This window comes from Melozone crissalis, unplaced genomic scaffold, assembly GCF_028551555.1.
Source record: "Melozone crissalis strain CALT ecotype California unplaced genomic scaffold, PUWL_Pcris_2 ptg000004l_1, whole genome shotgun sequence".
NCBI classification, from domain to species: domain Eukaryota; kingdom Metazoa; phylum Chordata; class Aves; order Passeriformes; family Passerellidae; genus Melozone; species Melozone crissalis.
Genome location: NW_026535782.1, coordinates 40005090 through 40029690, shown reverse-complemented (window position 1 = coordinate 40029690; position 24601 = coordinate 40005090). Strand labels below are relative to the sequence as shown.

Here is a 24601-nt window from a genome sequence, read left to right as displayed (position 1 = left end):
GCCTTGCAGAAGTGCATGAACGGCAACTTGGCAGAAGTTACAGCATTGCTTTGGTTTTTTGCTTCTGTGAGGGCAGCACCAGGCAGTGACTTCCTGGGAATGACCACGAGCCAAAGCCTTGCTGCTCAATGTTGGTTGAGCAAGGTGGCAACACCTCTGGAGAGGAGGAGCAGGCTTTGGGCTCTTGTTTGAGAGCTGCCTCCTGCGGTGTCACGAACTAAGCACAAATGACTCAAACTGTTAAAAACCCAGTAGTTTTATTTCAAAGTATAAATTCCAGGCTTGTCAGACAAAACCCCACTAACAGTTAACACAGACACACACTAATCTACAGTACATACAAAAATGGGGAAAGCTGGCAACTGCCCAGTTTAAAGTGGACATTAAATCCGTCCTACATTTTTTCTTTTGTATTTACAAGTCCAGCTGCAAAACAAAACAAGAAATTAGATTTGGAATTTTCCAGCAAAGGATTTTGCACATTTGACTTCTGATATCCAATAAATTACTAAAGCTGAACAGGAATCCCTGAACAACTACTACTCAGCAATTTTATTAACAGCTACACCCTATTAGTTTAAGACAGCAGTACAAATATATATATGCGTGTGTGTATTTATATACACACATCTGTACATATATATAGGCATATGTATATAAAAGAAAAGAATGCTCAGCCTGCATAATGACAATGAGAAAGAAAGATGTCTTTTTAACTTAAAAGGGATGAAAAGGAAAATTCATTGATTTGTTTTCTCCTAGCTATCCTTATTTTTTTCCTTCTCCTTTCAGAAGGTGTTTGGAAGGGAACAGATTTGCATGGCAGGCCTGGCTTAGTGTCGTTTAATTTCTTCTCCCTCCAGTGTTTTCATACAATGCCCACCCCTACCCAAATCAACGAATTAAAAAAATATATATTTAATATATCAAGCTTCTATTTAAAATATCTGCATAGATATTTTTCACAAAAGGAGAATACTCAAAGGGTGTGGAAGAAGGCAGAATCACAGCTTGATTTTGTACAGTGTATACAATACTCATCCTGGAAAATGGCTGTCTTGGGAGCAGCAACAGACGTCACCCATCCCTTTATATAATATTGGTTTTATTTACTGTACATTTAAGACTAACAGCATCAAGGAAGAGCTGAAGTGGTTATTTCTGTTACAGTACAAAATGATGTTCAGATCCTACTATGGAGCTGAGTCATGGTCCCAGTGAAGACTGAGGGTTTTTGTCTTTGCTTTCAATGGAAGCAGGGTAAGACCTCTTAATTTTACAGGGAGAACACAATGAGTGTTTCCAGCCTTGTGCTAAAAGCCTTGGGAATGGGTGTCAGTGCTTGTGCTCAGTGACCTAACATGGCCGAGGGCAGCACAAACAATTCCAAGGAGCAACGTCAGACCAATGCATAGGGGAAGGTGCTCAGAGCATGGAAATTAATTACAGGCTGAGAGATCTGCATCCTTGTGTTTTCTGAAGCGGTCACTGGAGACAGTACTGATGCAGTCTGCAGTCTGTCCCCTCCTAGCATTTATGTTTTTGTATCCAATAGTTTTTTAGCTATACTGCAATAAAACAGGCCAGTGAAGCTGTAACTAGGAGAAATGCAGAATGCCATTTTGCCATCAGCACTCCACAGCAGGGCTACTCTCCAAGTAGAGGAACTAACTCAAATTACTTTCAACTTGGACATCCAGATGCCCTTGTATCACACACAGAGAAAACAATTCAAACCTAAAGCACACCCAAAAGTAAATGAGGATGGGAAACACAGCTGTAGTCAGTGCAGTATTTGCTAAAACATGGGCAACTCAGTCCAAGGCAGTACTGCTGAAATGTCACGTGCCCAGAGGCAGCAGCAAAACACAGAATCACAGAATTCAGACACAGACTCAGGAACAACTTTATACCAAGCTAGTGAAAGATGGAAAATTTTGCATTAAGTGCAGAGAAGAAACCAAACTCAACAATTCCACTTAAAAACCATATAGAAATTTTTAGCATATTTAAAAGTGGATTATTGGAAGGCTTCAGTGATTGATACTTTTCATTAAAGAAGAGACCAGTCTAGAAGCACAGTATTAACAGACCTGTACTGAATGTTGCCAAATATTTTGGTTATACTTTCAAATAAAGTCTATAAAAGAAACAAATTGTTTCTGATTGATTGTTGCTAGCAGAAAGCTTCTCAATAGTTTTAAGCATTCTGGGAGGTAAAGGATAATAAAACCATCAGCCATTCGACTACATGGGAAAAACTGCCATGAGGTAAGGAATTAAGCACTACTCATGTTTGTTAGCAATTCACTGCAGAGATCTGCTCCACAGTGACAGTGACTGCACAAAACTGGGATAGTTTTCTCTTTGGGCATCAGTGATTTAGGGACCAGCTCTCTTGGAGGTCTCCACACCAACTCAAAGTCAAGGTGTGCTTTATCACACATTTCTCCACCAGTACTTGCTCGAGATACTGAAATTCGACCTTTAGCAACCCTGCTGGGATGGAACAACAGCGAAGTGATCATTCACTCCAGAGCTGCAATGTCTTTGGTCAATGAAATGTCTCACAAAATCCTGCCAAAAACCCAGAACTGCTGCCATACAGGCCAGAAATGGATCTGGTAAGACAGAAGCCAGTTTTTACAGTCAGTTCAGTAAAGAACTAAATCTTCAGTAAGTAAGTATGAATCTTCTTTCTCTAATGATGCAGCCCACAAAACCTCCAAACGGAATGACACACCATCCCTATTAATACCTCCACTGGAGGAAAGAAAATACTTTAATGCAGGACTTTCACCCCCTGCCTATCCCAAAGGAGACAAACCTAACAAGGGATATCTAAATGGAAGCTCAAACTATAACAAAGCTCACTTATCGTTTGGGCTGGAATCACAACTAAATAAATGAAGTTCTAGGTTGTATCCTCATGTTTATTTCAACTTTCAAACTGTAAAACTTCATACTACTAATACAGCCAAAGGCTCTTTGGTACCACCTCAAAGACACATTAATAAAAAATTGCCCAAGGACTTGACAGCCATCAACTGGAAATAACTGTTCTAATCTCTATTACAGAACTGTCTTTATAAGGACCGTAATTTAGTCCACTTCCACAAACAATCTAAATGCATTATTTAGTAATTATTCCTTAAAATAAGCAAACAGAATATTTACTTAAACACTGAAAAATTCAAGGAGCTTTTGATAATAGCACCAGAAATACAGGGACAACTGCAGATCAAAGGAAAGGTTACACATTGTTCACATACAGTGTGAACCTTCTCTGAGGATACTTGGATTAAGCCAGAAGTTTTGCTTGCCAAAATCAACTTTTAAATGCAAGTTTTCATACAGAGAATCTCCATAACTCATCTGAGAGAAGTGACACTCCCAGCTACATGAAGTAGTGCAGTAAATCAGACAGATGTCTACATTGCCATTTCTTTCATTGTAAAGGTTCTAAACAAAGGAACCACAGCTACTGAACCCATAATCTCTTAGAATATTTCAGCCCTGTTTGAGGATTTAACTTCTGTGATACTTTTTCAATCATGCTTCACACTTCAGCATGCTGGTTTTGAGAAAGAGAGCACTGAAATGACAAAATGTCAGTCTGCAGCTTTGCTATATGGTGAAGTGGATTAAAAAAAATATTTCCCCTCTAAACCCATTGCTTAGTTCTAGGGGGTAGGAATGCAACTGAAAATTGCCAAAATTCAATCCTCACATCTACTTTCTTGTCCAGGTGCGTTACAGTTGTGTTCTGCAAAAAGCAAGTTTAACAAGACAATGACAGCGGGGGAGATGCACCAATTTCTCAGCTCAGAAACATCATGAAAGCATCTATTAACATTTGCAATCGCTCACAAGGTTCAGGCCAGTGTCTAAAACAGTTTCTAAAACCCCCTTGGCTACGTCTGCTTTCTGCAGAGGCAGGCAGATGATGGGAGAGACGCACACTGGGAAGCAGCTCCTCCTTTTGTACTCACTGAGCATCCAAACGAGTGCAAACAGGCAGAGGCTTTCATGGCACTGCACCACAGGGGTTTCTTCTTTGGCTGAATTGCAGCTTTCCCAAAAGAACCAGGAAAGGCTCTGGTGGAAAATAACGTCTGTATACTCAATATTCTTGACAGGACAAAAACAACTACTCAGTAAGGAAAGGGTTGAGTGATACTGCAGATAAGAACAAATTCACAATCAGCAGATGTTACACCTTCTTGTCTTTACATAAACAGCAATCACTGCAGGCCTGGAAAATGAGAAGCACTGATAAAAGACTAGAAGGGTAAAAGGAAAAATAACTCCAAGCAAATAAAAGAACACCACAAGGTATCTGGCTACATTTTATTTCTGAAATTATTCTTTAAGGCACAAAATAAATCTAAAAAATAGGGCTGGATGTATGAGGGGAGGAACAGAGAAATTGCCAGAACTATCAAGGTGTGAATAGAGACTTTACAATCCAGTTTCAGATCTGGGAATGCTCCCAGGGTGAGTAGGGGAGGATAGTGAAAATAGAGGAGCATTCTTACTTATAAGAGGTAGGAGGTTGTGGGTTGATTATTCTTTTTTCTCCACCACCTCCAAACTTACATGGGTTCCTGGCCAGACTCAAGTTCCCTTCCTCCCCTCAGAGAGCTTATTACAGTTTGTAAGGTAAGACCAGACCACTCAAGCCTCCAGTACAAAAAGTGAGACCTTGAATCACCCTTCATGTTATGTCACAGAATGCTGGGGGGGGCAAGAGGCAGATCGTTTTTGCCCTTGTGTTGGTGTCTCAACAGACATTCCAGATGTATATGTTTTACTTCAGACAAACTGCAATTTACTATTTTGTTTCCATTCTGAAGCAGAACCCCAGGCATTCAGCATGCTCTTCAATAAAGGATAGAAGGTATCTAGGTGGAACACCTGTCATGGAAGGAAAAACAAAATTTTCAAATGGCCAATGGCATGAACTATTTAGAAAAAACAGGCTCTCTTGCTGCAGGTCAGACTTTATTTTTCTGTTGGTTCTGAGTGCATGTAGTGTATCACACAACTAAAATAATCCTGCAGAGTGAACTTAAAGGTGAATTACATGCATGGGATCAACTCCTCCCAGAACTGGGGTAATTCTTGATAGCAGGACAGGTTTCAAGGGTCCAAAGATCTCTAGTTTAACTGCTCTGGGAAGAGATCACATCTGTGGACTGGGGGTCACAGAAGGGTCCAAAGCGTCCATAGACATCCTTAGCCCGGACTGCAAAGTAGTATTTGCTGCCAGACACGAACTGAGTCAGGGTGCACGCCATGGGCAGCGGCAGCGCCTTCACCTCCCCGATCTTCTTCCACTGCGAGGCCATGGTGGCGCTGGGGTCCTCGTGGTAGGCATACAGGTGGTAACTGTCCACGGTGGCACAGCTCCGGTCCACCTCCATCACGCTCCACGACAGCACAATCCCATTCTGGCTCTGTACCCGGGCCAGCTTCAGCTGTGGCTTTTGAGGTGGAGAAGTGTTGGCGGCTTCGGGGGGCAGACGTGGTGGCTGTGGTGCCTCTGGAAGTGGAGCGGGATGTATGGGGCGTGGTGGCTCCTAAGCAGCACAAGAGCAATAAGGGAAAAGTCAGAATCTACAGCAATGGAAGGAGCCTTTAATTCATCATTCCCCAGGTAACTGGAAGCAAATGAGCCTGCAGTCACCCAGTCATCAGAACTCTCAGTCCTGTGTGCACAGGCAAGGCAGCAGCTGCAAATGATGACAAGGGGTGGGAGCAAGGATGCCATAAATTTTTACATTATTAATATTTAAATCCCTAGTTGTGCAAATGACATTGCCACAATAATTTCCCTGTATCTTCTTTACTTCCCAGCCAGGGGGGATGCACTGAACACTGTGCCCTTTACCAGGACTGGGCAAGCAGGTTCACAGTGACTTTGAACCAATCTACGTTTGAGCTGCTGTTCCCACATTACCCAACACCCCAGACAGGGCATTAAGCTGACAACTCATCCTCTCTTCTACAGACAGGTATTCAGTCACAAAAGGAAGACAGGGTAATGATGCCATATAGATTCTATCACTTTAAATTGATGATAAAAGCTCAGCCTCACTTTCCAGAAAATTTTGAAATGAGGGCACAAATGTGTCTTTCCAGTGATACTTCTTTTTTATACTGCAAAAATAGTCCTAGGTCCCTCATTTATATTAGTTAAGATGAATTTAGGAATGTGGTTACCATGCTTCAAGCCTGAGATCTTTCAGCTTGGAATCTGGGGTAGTTTTTGGCATCTTAAGTGTTCTGTGTGATATTTGCTTCCTTTATTCTCATTATTTATCATGGAAAAGTGCACTGAGTTGATTATGTCTAGACTGAAAGGATGGTAAGCCACCTTCTTGACAATATATTTACCATTTCAGGACACTGTAAGTAATGTGACCACCCAACATTGGGTGTACAGGCAATGTAGTTGAAATGAAATTAAATGTGTTAGAGAAAATTCTCAAATTCTAACCAAAAGGGGGTTTAGGTGATGCAGAAGTGATCACCCTCAACACTGACTAAAAACCTCTGGAGTTTGGGAGTTGGCAACCTTGGAGATTTGGTCTGCACCTTGTTCTCCTAACTCAGTTTTGCAAAGAGCTGTACTAAAAAGTGGCCACTCAATTCATAGCCAAACCATGACAAAACATTTTACTGGCAGTTTTTCTGTACACTTGACTCCATGAGTCCCCTGCAGACAACTCATGCACTAATTTTCAGTATGTTCTCCTGGTAATTTGGAGAATGCCAGGGTGAGCTAACAGATTGCACAGCTTTTCCCATTCTGGGCAGGCGCTGCTGTAGGTGACTGGGTGGTGCCATGCCCAGAATTGGCTGTGGAGTGTCAACAAGGCATTTGAGTGCTCTGCAGCTCACACTAAGAGCAGCCTGGGAGTGCCCGTGCAGAGACAAGGCTGTGCATTGGAGGAGGTGACTGGAGAGCCCCACTCACAGTGTGCGCTTGCGGCGGCGGTCGGTGGTGCACCGTGAGCTGCGGCGCTCCCGAGCCCAGAGCCAGCCCGTTGTTCACCACGTAGGTCGTCTGGGGCATCCGCACGGTCACACCTGCAAGGAGCACAACGAACACTCTGAGCATTCAATACTTCATTCAGTACTTACAGGCAGCTAAACAGAACATTGGAAGACCAAGTCCTTGGTTCTGCTGCATGAAGCCAAATTTCAGACAGACTCCTACTGCTGCCAGCAGACTGATGAAGCACTGTGTAACAACAAAGTCACCTCCCATCCCCTGAAGCTGTAAAAGTGAGACAGAGCGAGCGCTTGTGTTTGCAGAGGGGACAGAATGTTGTTTTAGCACTTTGTAGCATGAAAGAAATGGGTGAGGAGGAGAAGCGTGGGAGATACAGGGAGCTTAAGTATGAAAAGAACAATTACATCATTTTGGGATTCAGAAAGGAAAAGAGAAATGCTGCTGCAGCACAATGTTATTCACTCAGAAGGCTGTGCTGTGGATGACACTGAAAGCAAAAAAGCTAAGTCACTGTCCAAGAAGCTTGTCCTCCCTCCCAGAACAGACTCCATCATGGACACTACTCACAGGCATCACCGTTTCAGTCATTCCCACAGCAAACTAACCTGCCTGGCAGGTATAAACTAGACTGTTTTACAGCTTTGTAAATAATAGCCAAAACTCTTGCAAGCTACCAAATTTTCATTCATTTTATACCACATCTAATTATCTTAAAAAACACTTTATCTATTCACTGTTGGAACATTTATGTTCTGTGAACCCAAAGTCTTTGCTCATTGTTATGGATTGCCTGGGTTATCCCTCCATTTCTGCTGAGAAATACAAGATTTGAGGCAATCTCTACGATACCCTAGTTCTACACTTGTGTAAGACTGAAGCATTCTAATACTCCAGAAGACAAGCTCACAAAGCAACACATTATCAGGAAACCACAGTTATTGTATGGCAATTTCTTTTCTTCATAAACACACATCAAACTACAATCCATAGGGAATGACGGTCAGAAGTCTGTGTAATCTGTGAGTGCAAGGCAGGGAGCTCAGTGCTAAATCTTAATGCTTTAATTATAAAGTGCTAAACACTGGGCAGGTGCTTTATATCTTTTTCTTATTGGAGTCTGTCTAAGAAGCTGATGAAGCTTGTGTGAACTCCTGTGGTTTAAACTGTAACCTGAGCTGGCTATTTCTCTATGAGCACCTGGTAAGATACACTGGTTTAGTATGACTGTAGCTCTGTCTCAGGAAACTACAACCATCTGAAGATGGTCAGAAATGCCTTAATAAGATATAAGATACAAACATAGCATCACTTCTAGGTAGGGATACTACTCACTTGAGGCAGAAGTACAAAACTGCAATTTGCAAAACACTTTGGATGGGTTCTCACAATCAATTTTTCAAAGACAAAGTGCAGCAGCGCTCTTACTCAAGAAGCATCTGCTACTGGCACTAAAGGCTGTTGCAATGATAACATAAATCAATATACATCAGTAGCAGCATTACTACCAGGACATCACAAAGGTAGGCACATACTCATAAAACAGGGAAATTTATGTTAAGCATAAAGGTGTTAAAACAACTATAGTGTAGAAATTGTGGGGAGCAAAAAAAAACCAGTTAAAATTCAGCACTTTGTAACAAAATATCATTTAAGTTCTTTATTTTTGACATCTATTACTCATTTCAGAAAATGAGTGTATTGCTAGGAGAAGGTATCACTTATGCATTTGCAAAGTCAAGGGGAACTTGCCAACATTTCAAGGAACCTCAAGCATATATCAATTTCTGATACATCTGGTGAGAAATTTCATCTCTTGAGGCCTTGAGAAAGGAAAGAAATTTGCTGAGCACAGGACATCAGAGATTGCTAAGGAATTACACTAGGATGCCTGACAGAAATATACCTTTTAGACAGGAAATCAAACATCATTTTCTACAGTGATGCTTGTCATATTACCTTCCACTGCCTTGTAAAGTATGGGGTGTGTCAACCACAGATACTTAACTGGCAGAGCTAGTGCCTGGGATGACTTAACTCCAATTTCTCCTCATTCACATAGCTGCAAATAGAATTTCTTAGTAGCTCGAGAATTTTCTAAATTCTATAAACTGGGAAAAAACTCTAAACTCTCTAACTAATACCCATATTGCAAAAAGACCAAACAACACATCCAAATCAAAAACATAAATGCCACATCCATGAGGTAGAACGTACCATGCTGTGTCACGGCAAGAAGCACATGGAAGGAATCATCCCTTACCTCCAGTCTGTGGGGTGACAGGCCTTAAGCCCGGGCTGGTCATGACAGCTCCTCTTACAGGATTCTGGGCTGGTGGGGCAGGAATAGTGGTATAGACCACCTGATGGTTGGCAGGGGCTCTTGGGATAGGAAGCTTGGGATTAGCTGGAGCCACGGGCCGATGAGTTACATTCACCGCTGTCGACGCTGAAAAACAGAGAGAGCACACCCTAAATCTGAATTCCATGAGTCAAAGCCATATGCCTATTCCAGAGTACACATGTCCTTTGGAAAACTGACTCATCTGAGCCATGTCAAATAACAACTGTGTCTGCTTTGGGTACTGCAAGAGAATCAAAAACAGCCTAAACGGTATTTTACTGAAATATTAAAGTCAATATATATGCAGCTTCCTAACAGAAAAGATAAATATAATATCTCCCCCACTCCTTGCAAAGGTCTTGCATGTAAGGACAGTGGAAGAATATAAAATCCATCAAGGAGTCTGCAGAACACAGTAATCATAAGGGAATTCCAATGCCAACTAATCTTCAGCAATCACATACAGAAAAAGAATAAAAGAAAGAAAAAAATATCTATGTTTCTTTAGACAGGGGAAAACAATCACACTGCAAAGTAATATTAAACTAGGGCTAGAACTTCAATGTCAGCCTTGCCATTCCCTCTGCCAAAAGAATTAACTGCCAAGGGACAGACATAGGAGTGATGCTGATAATGTTTTTTCCCCTGTTACTTAAAGAAGGTACAGGTTGCTTCTCCTTCACTTTTACCAACAGTAGTGTATTTAATAACTTCCATGACTATCCTTAGCAGGATTTTTTCCTCTCCATAAATAAAATTGATCCTGAATTCTTTTCAAATCAATAGTACTATCCTTCCCCTTTATCAGTTTAATACAAAAAATGTTATGGGAAACTGGAGAATGAAAGATTATGAAGTGACTCAAACATTCTGCATATTCACTTTAAAAGATTAGCAAAATGTAGAGCACACAGCAGTCTAATTCAAGGAAAAAAGCAGCCACTGCACTCACTCAGTGATGTCAAATGAAGTTACCTGTTGGTAACACATGGATGGTGGTCTGGGAAGGGCCACTTGTTGGCACACCTGGCTGCTGCACAGGGCTTGGCTGCAAAGGTGGCAAAGGCTGCAGGGGTCGAGTCATGGGCTGGGTGGGTATGCTCAGTGCTGGCACAGGAGCCTGGCTCTGGTTCTGCTTCTGCTTCTTGCTATCTGCTTTGAAAGAAACAAAAGATATAGGCAATAGCAAACAGAAATTTTTATTTCTGAATCACAGTTCCAAGCACCACAGAATTTTACAATCCTTTCCACCCTCTCCCATTTACAGAGTGGTGAGGATATTCGAAGCATGACATTTCTCTGACCTTTTTTGCTTATGCAAACAAATCTGCAGAAAACTCATTTAAATCTTCTTACTTTCATCCCTGCAATTTCCCCTGCCCAGACACACACTACAATGTTTTATTCTATTATCATGAAGTCTGCATATTTCAGAGCAATTTGGAAACCTGAATTCAAGGGAACACTGTGCCAAAGTCTTTAAAAGTTGTTACTAAAAGCAAATCCTAAAACCTTTAAAGGCCTGAACAGTGCAGTACTCAAATTTTGTTCCCTAAATAAATCTTGTCTACCTTTGATGTTTACATCTTTTCATTTGCTGACTCTTTTCTTTTTTCGGTCTGTTAGTCCTCTTGCTGCTATTTTGAATTTTCACAGTATTTACTTAAAAAGGGGGAAATTGCTTTATTATTTACAGAAAATTTTAAAAAGAAAATTTGTTTTATCACACTGACACCCTCCCCAACATGACTTACTGACTTGTGATACTGACAAATATTGCCTGTATCTGTAGCTTACTGCTGCAATACTTTTTCCTTCTTTAGTTTATTTGTGACTATATAAAATATTAATTAGAGTGCAAGTCTGTATGTAATCAAGACTTTGCACAAGTTGAACTAAGAAAAATTGAGAAGCTTTCATCTGGACATTAAAGCAGTAATGGGCAGAGCAGGCACCCACCCCTAAAGAACTAAACACCACAAGATAAAAGAGTAGATTTTAAGGACTGATACTCAAAAGGATTCTCCACTAATATAACTGTACATACATCAGCCACTAATTTAGTAAAAGAGCATAGAATATAAAGATGACAATATGTAAATACTCATTTTACTCTTGAGAAAATAAAACAATATAGTGAGGACCACATTTAAAATGTTCAATTAAGTATACCAGCTAGATTTGAAAGCATTAAGAAGAGGGTTAATGTCACCATAGCTCAGAGTGTTGGGGTTTCTGGCAGTTTAAGACTATTTGGATGGTCTCCCTGAGCTGTGTTTAACACTAGCTGCTGACAGCTTGAAGTAGCAGTACCCTTCACAAACTGCTCTATGATTCTATGAGACATAATTACAGAATCACAGAATCATCAAGGTTGGAAGAGGCCTTAAAGATCATCTAGTCCAACCATCAACCCAACACCAGCATAGTCACCCCCAGACCATATCCCCAAATTCAAGACCTCAAGAATAAAACACAGTATGAATTGCAGCCCATATTGTTTTTCAGTAGACTCAACAGCCAAGCTACTTCACTGAAGCCATTGGATGAAAATATACTGTGTTTTTTTGTTTTTTCCAAAATCTATAAAAGGAGCAGTGAAGGGATGCTTATTAGAAAACAAAAGGTGAGATCCTTCCTGCTCTTTGATTAACTAATGAGCCTTGTGATTGGTTCAAGCTTCTTTTATTGTCATCGATTATGAAAGATTTCCCAGTGTTCAATAAACTACTTGACTCCAAAGAGATTCCTACAGAGATGCATACACATCTGTTTTTAACTTCAGATATTTAGAGACTGCTGCACATCTCAACTACCACTGAATAATTTCAGTGATGTGAGTGCCTTCTTACTCATGACTTACAAGATGCACTTACAGTGCAACAAGTACACACCTTTACAGCCTACTGCTGTAAATGTGGTTCAAGGCAAGACGACAGTCTGGACAAACAAGAGGGCTTTTCCAGTTTTGCTTTTGTTTTTGATTTCACACTGAGCAAGTTCATTTACCCTTGACAAATCAAGAAGAGCCCTGCTGACATTCCAGTGACTGGAAACTAGGTCAGCATTGCACCACCCACAGGAAATGATGACAGATAACTAACTAGACTTCATTAAATAAATGGAAATAAGAAGCAAAGGCTATTTAAGCAAAAAAAAAAAAAAAAAAAATAGTGAGGAAGACTGGGTACATAGTAAGCACAGGACTAAGGTTAGAAGTCATTATGGAACAGTTTCCAATACTAAATGTACACAGCATCATATTCACAACAACCTTGGACCTAGAGGACACAGAAAAGTATGATTTATGGAAATAAGCATAAAATGGAAACTGTTACTACTGGGGGTGTAAGCAAAACTCCTACTCTAACACACAAATCAGAAGAGGGACTAATTTCCATGCCAGAACCAGTCTACAACACTGCAGTTATAGCACAAAGGAGTTTTGAACAGTGTTCTGGTTCATAACTGGTATAGGTGGATTACAGAACACCAAGCATGCCACAGGCATGCTCAAGAATAAGAAAAAAATTATCCAGAGAACTACAGATTTGTTAACTAGATAAAACACCTTATAAAATAAAACACTGATTATGTATATAATAATTTTCTTACAAAATAATGAAAAAGCAGAACACAGCTGTTTTAAGAGTACATTTAGGAATCTTTCTTAGACTATAGACCCACTTTAGACTAAATCTAATAATTGTTTCAATATTAATACAAAATAATTTGATGATCCTTTTATAAAAAAGGCCAGCAAGGTCCAAAGTGCAAGTATTGCAAGATACTTGCAGACAGAAAAGCATCTAGATTACTCTTAACATGGTTTCTCAAAAATTACACACCCTCTTCATTCATAATTTTTGCACAAATCAGAAGATGTTATTAGATATTAGCAGATAATAAGATCTATTCACATACCTTTTACAAGTAGCAGCATTAGGCTTACTTTTTATGTGGGTTACAATGCTGTAAAAGACAATCAGGAACTGATGTTCCCAACAACACTATTTAAGTGTTGATCTTGAATTTGAATTAGTATTGAGCTAATATTCCTGCAGGAAATACCATAATGCTGTAAGTATTTTCTATCCTGAGGTTGTGTAAATCTGGGAGAAAATAAAACCTGCTCCACATTTGCTGTAAATGAACTTCAGTGGAAAAAATACTTGGCCAAAGGTATACAGATGATTATGATCATGCAAAAGCTCTTACAACTGTACTCTTCCTCTGTTTAACCTTGAAGTTTTTATCAGAAGACATTCCTGAGAAACTTGCTCCAAAATCCTAAGTGCTGTGCTCTCACTGCAGGGTGAAACTCAAGCTTTTATTAGGGCTTCCTATGTTTCTAACAGTACATATTAAAAACCACTGACTTCTCACACAAATTCTAAACATCAACTAATCTGCACTGGGGCTTCAGACTATCAGCTTCTGCTTTGCAGGGAAGGGACACAGGGGAGCTAACCCAGCACAAAAGTACTCCCCTAACCTTCCTCCTAATGGAAGGACAGCATTTTAAGACCTGACATTAAGGGGAAAGAATCTCAGAATATCCCACTGGATAAATTTTTAAGATACTGGCTCAAGCCCCAACAAAGAAACTGAGGAAGAATTAAGCTGCAATGGAGCTACAACTCTGTACCACTCCTACCTACAGAAGCAGTCTTACAATTGTATGTGTAACTGTGGTATTGATCTTTTGTGGCAATTGTGAGGTGAGCATCTACTTAATGCAATTAGGAAGAGAAAATGTTATTTTCAGAAACTTTTAAGATAGAAAAATATTAGCTGAAATATATTATAATACTGTGACATGCTACTTTAAAATATACCCCAAATCCATTTTCATCTATCTGCTGGGTGTCTTTTACAAAATATTAAATAGGACTGGGGAGGTTAACCTTGTCTGACAGGCTTGCACATTCTTAAGGTAACCACCTTTTTATCCTTTTGAGAACTAACCCTCAGAAGAGATGACAGTGATAAAAACTTGTTTGCCTCAGCTATTCTGCCACTCAGCTTGTCAAGTCAAACTCCTGGCTGAAAAGGACCTCTGGTGGCTGTGTAGTCCAATTTCTCGTTGAAGCTGGATTGCCAATAGCAATTTATTCAAATGATCTGTGGTTTTGCCCTGCTAAATCTCAAAAACATTCAATAGGACAGTTTCTACCATCCCTCTGTGCAGCACTATGCTGATTTCTTTCCTCCTCATTCCTGAACTTGTAGTTCATGGCCACAGTTCCTTAATGTATCACTTGGCACTGCTGTAGAGAGTTGTGCTCCGTCATTTTTGTAACTATCCTCCAAGGAGCTGCAGGCCGCCCTGACATTGTCTCTTGCTTAGCTCTCAGGTCATGCACTCCAGGCCTTCACCATCCTGACACCATCAGTGGGGGCCTCTCCAGTGCTACCACAACTCTTCTGAGCTTGAAGAAAAGGGAGCCAGAACTGGACACCCTATTTCAGCTGTGCTTCCACCAGTGTCAGTTTGGGGGAATACTTAAATTGAAATCAGAACACACTGTTGGCTCATACTCAATTCACTGTGAAAAGCAGACAGTCAGCAATCTGAATTGCATCATGCCTCCCTAATATTTGTGTACCTCACACACTCCCTTTTTGGTGATAACATCACATGGAACTGTTCAAGGCCAGGCTGGATGGGGCTTTGAGCAACATGGGCTAGTGGGAGGTGTCCCTGCCCATGGCAGGGGGGGTTGGAATGAGATCACCTTAAAGATCCTTTCCAACCCAAACCATTCTATAACTCTACGATTTCTCACTAGAAGAAATGCAACCACATGCCAAAATTATTTTCTACATTTGTGTAATACAAATGCAAAGCAAGTCAAGCTATTAAGAATGTTTGTGTAGAACTTGAATGCACAAGCTAGAGAAATAACTATCAAGTTTGTCCAGAGGAATCAAACTTCTTGGTGGCTGGACTTCAGAATATAGCACAGGGACATGCATTTAGAGGCCAAACAGAATGAAAATTTTACCTCCACTAGTAAAAATATGATTTTTTCCCAATGGAAATGACAGCACAGCACATGGCCTTAAGTAGAGACTCATTACTTCTGTAAGTACTACCATTCTTCACTAATCCAATGCTAACTATAATTAGACTGGCCTACATTTACACAAGATTTATATAAAAAGAAATGTGTTCTTTTAAATGATGAAGTGCATCGAAACTGCCAAAGTACACAAGAGCACGACTATATTTACTCTGCTCTTGGCACACAGTCCTAAAGCAAACAATAGTTTGCATTTGGTCTTTAAACTCTTGCACATAAAGTGTTAGTTAAACAAAAGATTAGAAGTTGTAGTACTCTAATGCCTAAATATCAACTGTAGAATTAAAAGGCCTTTAATTATAATCAGTAAACAGAAAAAATAAATACATCTAGAAGGGCTTTTGAAAAGTTCATCAAGAACTCAAACATCTCAAATCACTCCCCAAGCCTGAGGTACGTATGCACAGACAGCCCTAATGCTTAAAAAAAAGAATAGTAAAAATCTTTAAGACTGTAAGCAAAATTCCTTTTCTTTAATATCTAACATAATTTCTTGAACAGGAGTCCTATCTAACTGAAACCCCAAAGAAAAGAATACACTAAGCAGAAAGAGAAGTTGATTCCTTTCTGCCATTCAAAGGATGAAATAACACTTGTAGCTCAACTATCCCTGCAGCTAGGAAAGTATTTTTCACCTACCTTGAGAGCAGCTGTCATCCTCTTCATCCAGTGTAAGATCAATGACACCTCCTGATTCACTTCCTGTGAACTTCCCGCTCTGAAAGACAAAACTCCTTCGTTTTGCAAAAGCAGATCCAGGGAACACAGGTGGAAAAGGGACACATTGTACATTCAGGAGAGATCTCAGAATTGATACTTATTAGAAAGGAACTGATGAAATGATCAAGAGAAGGTAATTTCAGACGAATATCCCAGGATTTGAAAAATGGGCCATAACCAAATGACTGTATTGCAGAAACAAGTATTAAAGTATTTTCAGCTTTGTAAGGAGTAAAAGCCCCTGATGAATAGTAGCACATTGCTGTTTTACAGGTAAATGCATAACAATTTGCTGGTATAAAATATATTTCAACTATGACTCCTAACATTTTAATCTGGTTATAACCTGTCCTTTCCTCTGCATAACTTTGACAGAGCAGTCATCAGGACAATGCATTACTTATCTTGAGACAGCTTTGCCTCTGTACTTATGAAGACACTGACTTCATATTAAGAAAAAGGGAAAACTACCCTGGAACTTGTATGCTTACGAAACACATCAAAAACCATCAGAAAACTCCAATTGTACTCAGTAATTTCATTATTGTGTTCTCACCCATTATGAAAAACTTTAGCATTTCTTATTCTACATACAAATCTATTTTTAATCTTCCCTTTAGAGAGCATAAAGAATTCTTTTAAGCTATTGCCCAGGTTATATGTTTTAACAAGAAACCCTAGAAGACCACCAAACAAGATTTATCTTGTAGATCAATTACCGTCCCCATGGCTGGTCAGACTCTAGAGATCCCTAACATTTTCCCTTAGGTGATGAGAAAAATATGGGGGAAGTCATATATTTCTGTGATTTTAAAGACACTTTCTAGAAAACAATCATGATTATATGAGTTTCTACTTCCTTAAACTTGCTACAAAAAGTAGTTGAGGTTTCTTCTTGTTCTGTGGAGAGATTATCACTTATTCTTGGACTGAACTGCTATACATTTATGGATTAAACAAGTTTCCTTAGGACAGACAAGGAGTTACAAAAGCACCATAATTATCAAATATCTCTGAGCAATTAACATGGGAAAAAGTGTAAGTTATCACACACACATGGTCTGTACAAATGCTGACATGATACACCCTAGGAATATTAGAGAGTTCTGTGCAGTCAGATGGTGACAGATGCACAAAGACTCAGCTTGAGATTATCTGCTCAATGACCTTTCCTTTGGAAAAACCTAGGCATTTAAGGAAGTCCTAAAGGCAATCCTCACACAGGCAAGACTCTGAGGAGAGGCAAAAAGAGGCATCTTATGATTACTAAATGCAAGTAGAAGCTGCTTGAATTATCAGTCAGTGAATTTGGAGTGCCTGACATTTCTCTATATTATCCATGATTACAACCTGATTTCTTTTTGTCTTAAGTACTGATGCTGCCACTGATGAAATTCTGCTAATAAAACAGAATACCAAATTTAAGTAAAAAATATCTAACTACTTATATTCAGTGGTGGTAGAAGAGATCTCTATAGGGATTTATCTTTCCAATACATAGAGAAACATATTAACATATTTCAAAATTATTAACCACAGAATTCCTCTGTTGAGTGGTTGCTATTTAAAATATTTTCTAGCTTCAGGTTTCTTAGTATGATGAGCTGATTTAACTTGAAGCTTAAGAAAAAGGCACATTAAAATAATCACTGATAATTGATTAGCATGAAGTCAAGAGGAATTTCATTCCAACTGGATGATCTTCCCAGCCACCAATGTGTATTTTGAACCATGGCTTTCTCTGCCAAGAGAAAGCAGATTGATAAATGGAGAGGGAGATTTCAAAGGAACTACAGAAAGAAGAAAACCGAGTATCAAGCTATTAATTTCTTCCCACTAAAAAATACATTAGTCTGAAGTAATTTCCTTTCAATTTCCTCTGCAAGGAAATCAAAATCCTTAGAAAAATACTTTGTATGACAGCTAACTGTTTTGAAGCCCCACTTGACTGTGCCAGTGAGAAAGTTCTTTGAATTTCCAAGTCAGCAAGCGTCACAGCATGCATTTCTTTATTTTGATATGTCTGGAAGGCCAAAATCCTGAATAAGCCTTAGTTAAACAGACTTATTAAATCAACTCAGCCAACAAGGTCTCATATGTGCAATTCTCAGGAAGAAAGACCTTCTCTTGGCCAGCCCCACTATTCAAGGCTTTTTATTAAATGACCCTGGACAGCAATCTCCTCAACAGGAGCTATGCAGAAGCAGTCAGGCTCTTTCTGCAGCCCAGCCCAGAAGCTGCAGATCTGCAGGGCAGCCTTTGGGCAGAGCTCTGTGCAACAACCCCAGTCCTGGTTCTGAGACACCCATTCCAGCTACCCCCAGCAGATGCTGCTCTCAATACACAGCACACCATGAAGTCCCCAGCCAGATTCCCCTACTTCACCAACCATGCATTTCCCTCAAATGAAATTTAGGGAAAATCTTAAGGAAACTTGAGAAACCAAAAAGGCTGAACATTGTGTTTCCTACCTAGATGAGCATGGTGTAGGCAGGGCATCCCCAAACAAAACAGACTGCTCATTATGCCTGCCATGAAGGTCAGCATTTTGACTTTTGCAGCATCCACCTACACTCATAAGGAGGAGAAGGAGCATCCATTTCTATAACCCATCGTGCTGACAGTTTTCAGATACTTGTAGATATCTCAAATTCAAGATTTCATTTGAGAATGAAAAGGAAATCCAGGAAGAACTGGCAATCTGGTGTTAGACGACTGGTCCACACTACTTCCACATGGTGAAATTAAGCATCTCTATGATCTCAGAGAGCAACTTTATCACCTTATCCAGATGTTTCTGGAGTACTGACACCACCAGAATGGTTAAGAGCTACAAATTTAACCACAGGGCATCATCTCTGTGAAATGCAAGCAATAATGAGTTTTCAGAAAACCCTGTGCCCAACCACACAAGAAAATAAAACCACCCTTTTTTAGTATCATGACTATTTCACCCAGAAATTCTCTCAGGGAAATTTTTAATAGTACAAGGACTTGTGGCAACTGCAGTTTACAACAGAACTACGTCTGAGGAAAAACTACAGAGAAACAACTGCTCTTTTCTTCCATAAAAAGGAGGGGATGGGATTCTTTGGACAAGATCGCCATGTTAGACAAGAAATGGATATTCAGATAAGAAATGGAGATTCAGACGTGCTGCTCTGAGCAAAATTAGAAGACAACTTCAGAATGCTTGCAGCCCTGATGAAGTCAAGAGGAAGCCTGGCACTGGACTTTCAGTCATATATGAACAACACTTACATATGTGTCAAAAACTGAAACAAGAGAACAAGTCTTTCAGCTCCTAATATTAGATTTCAGCAAGCATTTGGGTAGAAACTGGTAAAGCAGAAAAGTCTAGTCAAAGCATTGTGGTCTGCTATCACTTTTTAGCTATCTCCAAACACAGGAAGCCAGCAACATGAAACTGCTTCAGCTGATCTCAGCAGAAGAACAGATGATGCCATCTTAACACCTTTCTATCAGTGCAGCCATATCAGTGAAATAATGAAAACCATTAATGAGAACCTCAAACATTTGCCTGATGGTTTGGTTTATATACTGCCTAGCCAGACTTAGTAACAAAGGATTCACACACCTTAGAATACAAATAAACTGAAACAGAAACAAAACAACCACATCATAAATTGATCTGTATATATTTAAAATATCACAGTTACAAATAAACACAAAACCAAACAAACCCAACGAAAGTGAACAAAATCACAACCCCACAGCCAACCTGTCAATCCTTTGTCAGAACCAGTGCACCTGTTTCCAGACCAAACAGAAGCTGCACTTAAAACTGATTGTTTAACACAGCATCTGGGCAATTTCTAGTAATCTAGCAAAAAAGGTCTACATTGAGATTTAAAAGAAATATAAACTACCAAACCCACTTTTCCATACTTTTACAGCTCATATATCTTAATGTATGTGCCTTTAAATTCCAAGTAAGTAGAAATCCTCCAAAATATTGTAATTTGCATTGTCATTTTGGACCTGTGTTATCTCAGCAGATGAGCAAAGCTTGTATAGCCTGGAAGTAGCAGCATCATGGACTGAACCATCCAGTTAATTACAACTGTATCTGAGCTGCCTTACTTTAAATATCTCTCCTTTCATATGGCTGTCAGCAGTGTAACAGTCTTAACACACAACAGTGGAATGAGAAAAGTGAATTAAAAATGGAATTAAAAATTCAAACTAACAAATCCCACTCTGAAATGCCAGAGTTTTAAATACATATGTAAAAAAAAATTTAGGAAGAAAGTAAGAAAAATACAAGACTTCATCTTTTCTTGACTTCCCAGTTTTAATATTGCCACATGTTTAGTCTTCAGCTGGTAGGTGCACTTCAAATTGCAATTAAAATGTTTTGCATAAGAGCAATGTGTCCTGTAACTGAACATTTCATACTGAAATCGAACTCCAACCCAAGACAAACATGTAACAACCTGGAGATGAAAGGCAAAACACAAGGTGAAGACTGTAAGTACAACTAAGAGCAGAAACAAAGGTGAAAAAAGGAAGCAGGAGGAAGAAGAAAGGTAGTGGGGGAAAAGAAAATAACAAGCCATGCAGCAACTGAGCCTGCACCACCACAAACACGGAAGGATGGGGCAAGTGTACTGCAAAGTTACTTCAATATTCCCAGCGTTGTGTAATTTCCCTGAAACAGCCCACAGAGGAGAAGGCCCTTTGCATTTACAACCTTGATCTGTTTGGAAAAAGGTGTTCTTTAAAGAAAACCTTGTCAAATTGCAGGCCCTCTGCCCCAGCTGCTTTGGTCTGCAAAGTCATGTGCACACCTATTGCAATTACCCACATGAAATGATCTGTTTGTGCGCCACATGTCCCAGGCAAGCATCAACTTGGCATGTGTGAAGGAAAAGTATTTTAATGGCAAGCACAGAACTTGTGAAAGCAGCAACTGAAAAGACCTTAGAAAAAAGGGCAAAACTGAAAGTGTAAACATTCTTCTCTTTTAAGTATCTGAGGGAAACCTGTCAAGTCCTGAAATAAGACATTATAACCTCTTCTAAATTTCTCTTTATCAGTTACACGGAAACTGCTTTATAGTGCATATGGAAGTGAAAACAATGAAAAGTATGCATTAAATGAATGCAACTACTCAAATTTGTGCATTTTTCCTACTTCATATTAGAAATTGGTACTTCTAAGTGTTCTATTAACTGTAAAACTTTTGCTTGAAACTCACATTTTCAGATTTTCTTGACCATGAAAACTACCAGAAACAAAACTTTATTTGATTACACAAAATCTCTATTCATATTTTAGTAATTACACTTCAATTAAGGGTTTTCTAAAGAGAATCAGTAAAAATTACCTATGCTCACAATTTCATGCATTTTCTACTATTTATGCATAGACAACATAATTGCTTTCTTCCAATCCCAGCCACTAAAGTCTTTTTAAGAATGGAAGAAAGTACTGAGAAATTGATGGACTGACAAATAAGATATACTTGTGGGAATAATTGCCAGGAAAAAGCAGCAATGATACAGTTTCCTTGAGAAAGAAAGTAATTATACATTGACTTTCTAAAACCAGTGGATATCAAAGAAATTTAAACAGTAAGTATAACAGAAATGGGGTTCTTAGAGGTAATAAAAATCATGGAACTTGTCAAAAATGGATAAATACAGAGTCACTTGAACTTGACATTACAATTAAGATAAATTGTAACGTCAATAAAACCAATGCAAATGTTTTATAATTAGAAACTTCTTTCCTGCTATTGGAAGACTGTCATAATATCCCATATGTCATCAACTGCAATATCAAATAATTAATCCACACACTAGAAAACAATATATTAATAAAGGGAAATCAGAGGGGCATCAGCCTTGCAATAAATGAAGGGCTGTCTCTGGCATTCAAGTGGTTCTGAAGCAGTTCCCTCATCTGCCTCTAGAAAAGCAGGGACATTCAGACAGGCTAGTACTATTATATGTGTTTTTCTGCCTGCAGAGAGCATTCTACAGTGTTGTAAAATACAATGGAGTAGGAGAAAGAACATTACATTAGCTTTGCTATCCAGCAACTTTTTCAAATCATTACTGCTGCAAATTAGGTTGATTTATTTGCAATTTTGAAAAGAAAGCTTTTTTACAGACACCCATCCCCACGATTTTTTTCTATTCTGATACTACAAGGAAAACACAGGTAAGGAAGGAGACAATTTAAGGACCAAAGTACAGATTGGCAGACATGATATTGAGAAAAGAAGTTATCTCCCACCATAACTGCAATTGTGAAATTTACCACAGAAAAAGTTACACTACCACAGCACATACAGGTCAATGGGCAAATTACTGTAGAAAACTGGGAAAGAAACTTCTAAAGCTCAAATGGAACAGCTCAACAACATGCACATGTATTGTACCAAATGAAAAACCAAAAGCTACAACTTGGAATTTTGAAGAAAGTTCTGAATATGCACTTCTCTATTCACATATGATATACATTATTTTAAAAGTTTTGGTATTATATAACGCCACAGTTCAGCTCATCACAAAGAGATAAACAAGGTTATTGATTGCAATGCCACCTGCTTTTCATACAGGAAACATTTCAGTATGTAAGAGTGAAAAATTAAGGGGAAAAAATGCAACAACAAAAAAATACATTGCAACGTAAAAAATTAGTTCCAGGGTAGCAAAGACCGAAATTCTGAAGATTATGTGTGGTACACTGACACAGTGCAGACAATTTTATTAATAGTTTCTACTGTAACAAACTAGAAAAAAATCTGGAGGTTGCAAACCAGACAATTAATGAAGCATCACACCACCACAACAATACATGACGCACCAAGGCGTTATATAATAGCAAAATCAATCTTAAATTATGGGGAGTGATGTTAAAATATGTCTTGGGAACGGAATGCATGTAGAGAGGGTGGCAATACCATGTTTGTATGCATAATTATAAGGTCAGTATTTCATTTTGAGTCATCTGTATACAAAATTACAGACTTCAAGCACAGTTTAGGCAGTTGTGAAAATTATTTTTTTATACATTTTTGAGCATATTTCAGCCACAGACTGTTTCAGTGTCAAATTTATCACTCCTCAACCGTTATTTTTTCCAATGCAGTGACTCCCACAAAATTGAAGTAATTATTCCAGCCTTCCAAAGATGTCGTGATAATCTACTCAACCAGGTACCAAACACATTTGTCATCTCTTACCAAGATAAAAGGAGAATGATAATGTAATAAAGGAAGCAGTTTACCAAGATCAAAGTTTACACAAACAAAATTTCATAGTGCTGCAATACATGTTTTGATGGTGGGGTTGCATATTTGTGCAATACTCAAAAATACTTTTAACAGACACTTTATGTGTTGCATTCACACGATTGCTCCATTCCCCTTACCCTTAACTGGTACTGTGCTAACTTCCCACCAAACAAGAACAATACAAACATGGAAAAAATGAATAACCAGTTATATTAACCCCTCTGTATTATATACCCTCTCATTTCTTTGGTGCAAAGAGCAGATACTGGCCATCTTATTGAACAGTAAATATATTTATAATACTTTTCAGATTAGTTTTCTGCAGCTTTTAAAAGCTATTATCCATGCGTGGAATAATGGCATAATCAGTGAGATTGTTTTAATATCTCTCCCAAATTTTCTGGCCTCAAATGACAAATCTGAACCTACAATATACAAGTATATTTACTCATTAAAAACTGCTCTCAGTAGTTAGGAGTAGTTTAAGTAACACAGATACAGTCGCAAGGAAAGACAATCACTTTAAAAGTCACATGAGAATGGATTCACTTTAACTGTGCTCCTTAAAACAGCCATCCAATTCAGCTACATGATGTTCTGCTAACAACTTTATAATTTAGTTTTCTAATTAGTCTCAGGCGAAGGTTCCACCTCACAGAGAGAGCTAGTGGCATTTTAAACAGCCTGAACATAACCCCATGGTCAGACACAAAAGTCAAGCAGCCCATTTGACATCTATAACTGTATATGTTTATTTTGAGTGATAAAACCATGAAATGCAAGGTAACATATTCATCAATAACGCTTCAACAACACAGAATTAACAGCTGCTTATAAACTATACGCTGACATATCAACTTTGTTCACATTATTTCCTAAGAGACACTCACCAAGTTTGTTACACATTGCAGAGTAATGGGATAGGAGTTATAAATATACTTTATTAATGTTTTACGAAATGAATTTCCAATAGTCAGCAAGATAGCTTAAATTAAACTGTAGCTCAACCAAAGAAATCAAGGTGTGTCAGAAACAATGGGAAATGGGTAGGACACTTGTGGACTTTTATTTAATAAACTAATAGTAGCTGTAAAGTGAAATGCACAAATGAAATTTAGACTAAAAAACAGGTTTACTCCTTAAGAAAATAAATTGCACATGAAGTA

General features: G+C 38.8%; 1 protein-coding gene across 2 annotated transcripts in view; it reads right to left on the bottom strand.

Moving 5' to 3' along the window:
- Positions 1 to 238: 238 nt before the first annotated feature.
- ATF7IP (activating transcription factor 7 interacting protein) overlaps positions 239 to 24601 on the bottom strand; it is an 82240-nt gene continuing 57877 nt past the window's right edge. Inside the window, exons 12-16 of one of the 2 annotated variants that reach the window (XM_054280728.1) lie at positions 16088 to 16166; positions 10338 to 10517; positions 9282 to 9467; positions 6983 to 7095; positions 239 to 5582 (exon numbers count right to left, since the gene is read on the bottom strand). In XM_054280728.1, the coding sequence (XP_054136703.1) occupies positions 5166 to 5582; positions 6983 to 7095; positions 9282 to 9467; positions 10338 to 10517; positions 16088 to 16166 (975 nt within the window). In that variant the 3' untranslated portion in view covers positions 239 to 5165. The remainder of the gene's footprint in view (positions 5583 to 6982; positions 7096 to 9281; positions 9468 to 10337; positions 10518 to 16087; positions 16167 to 24601) is intronic. The other variant, XM_054280735.1, reaches the window with a different exon arrangement.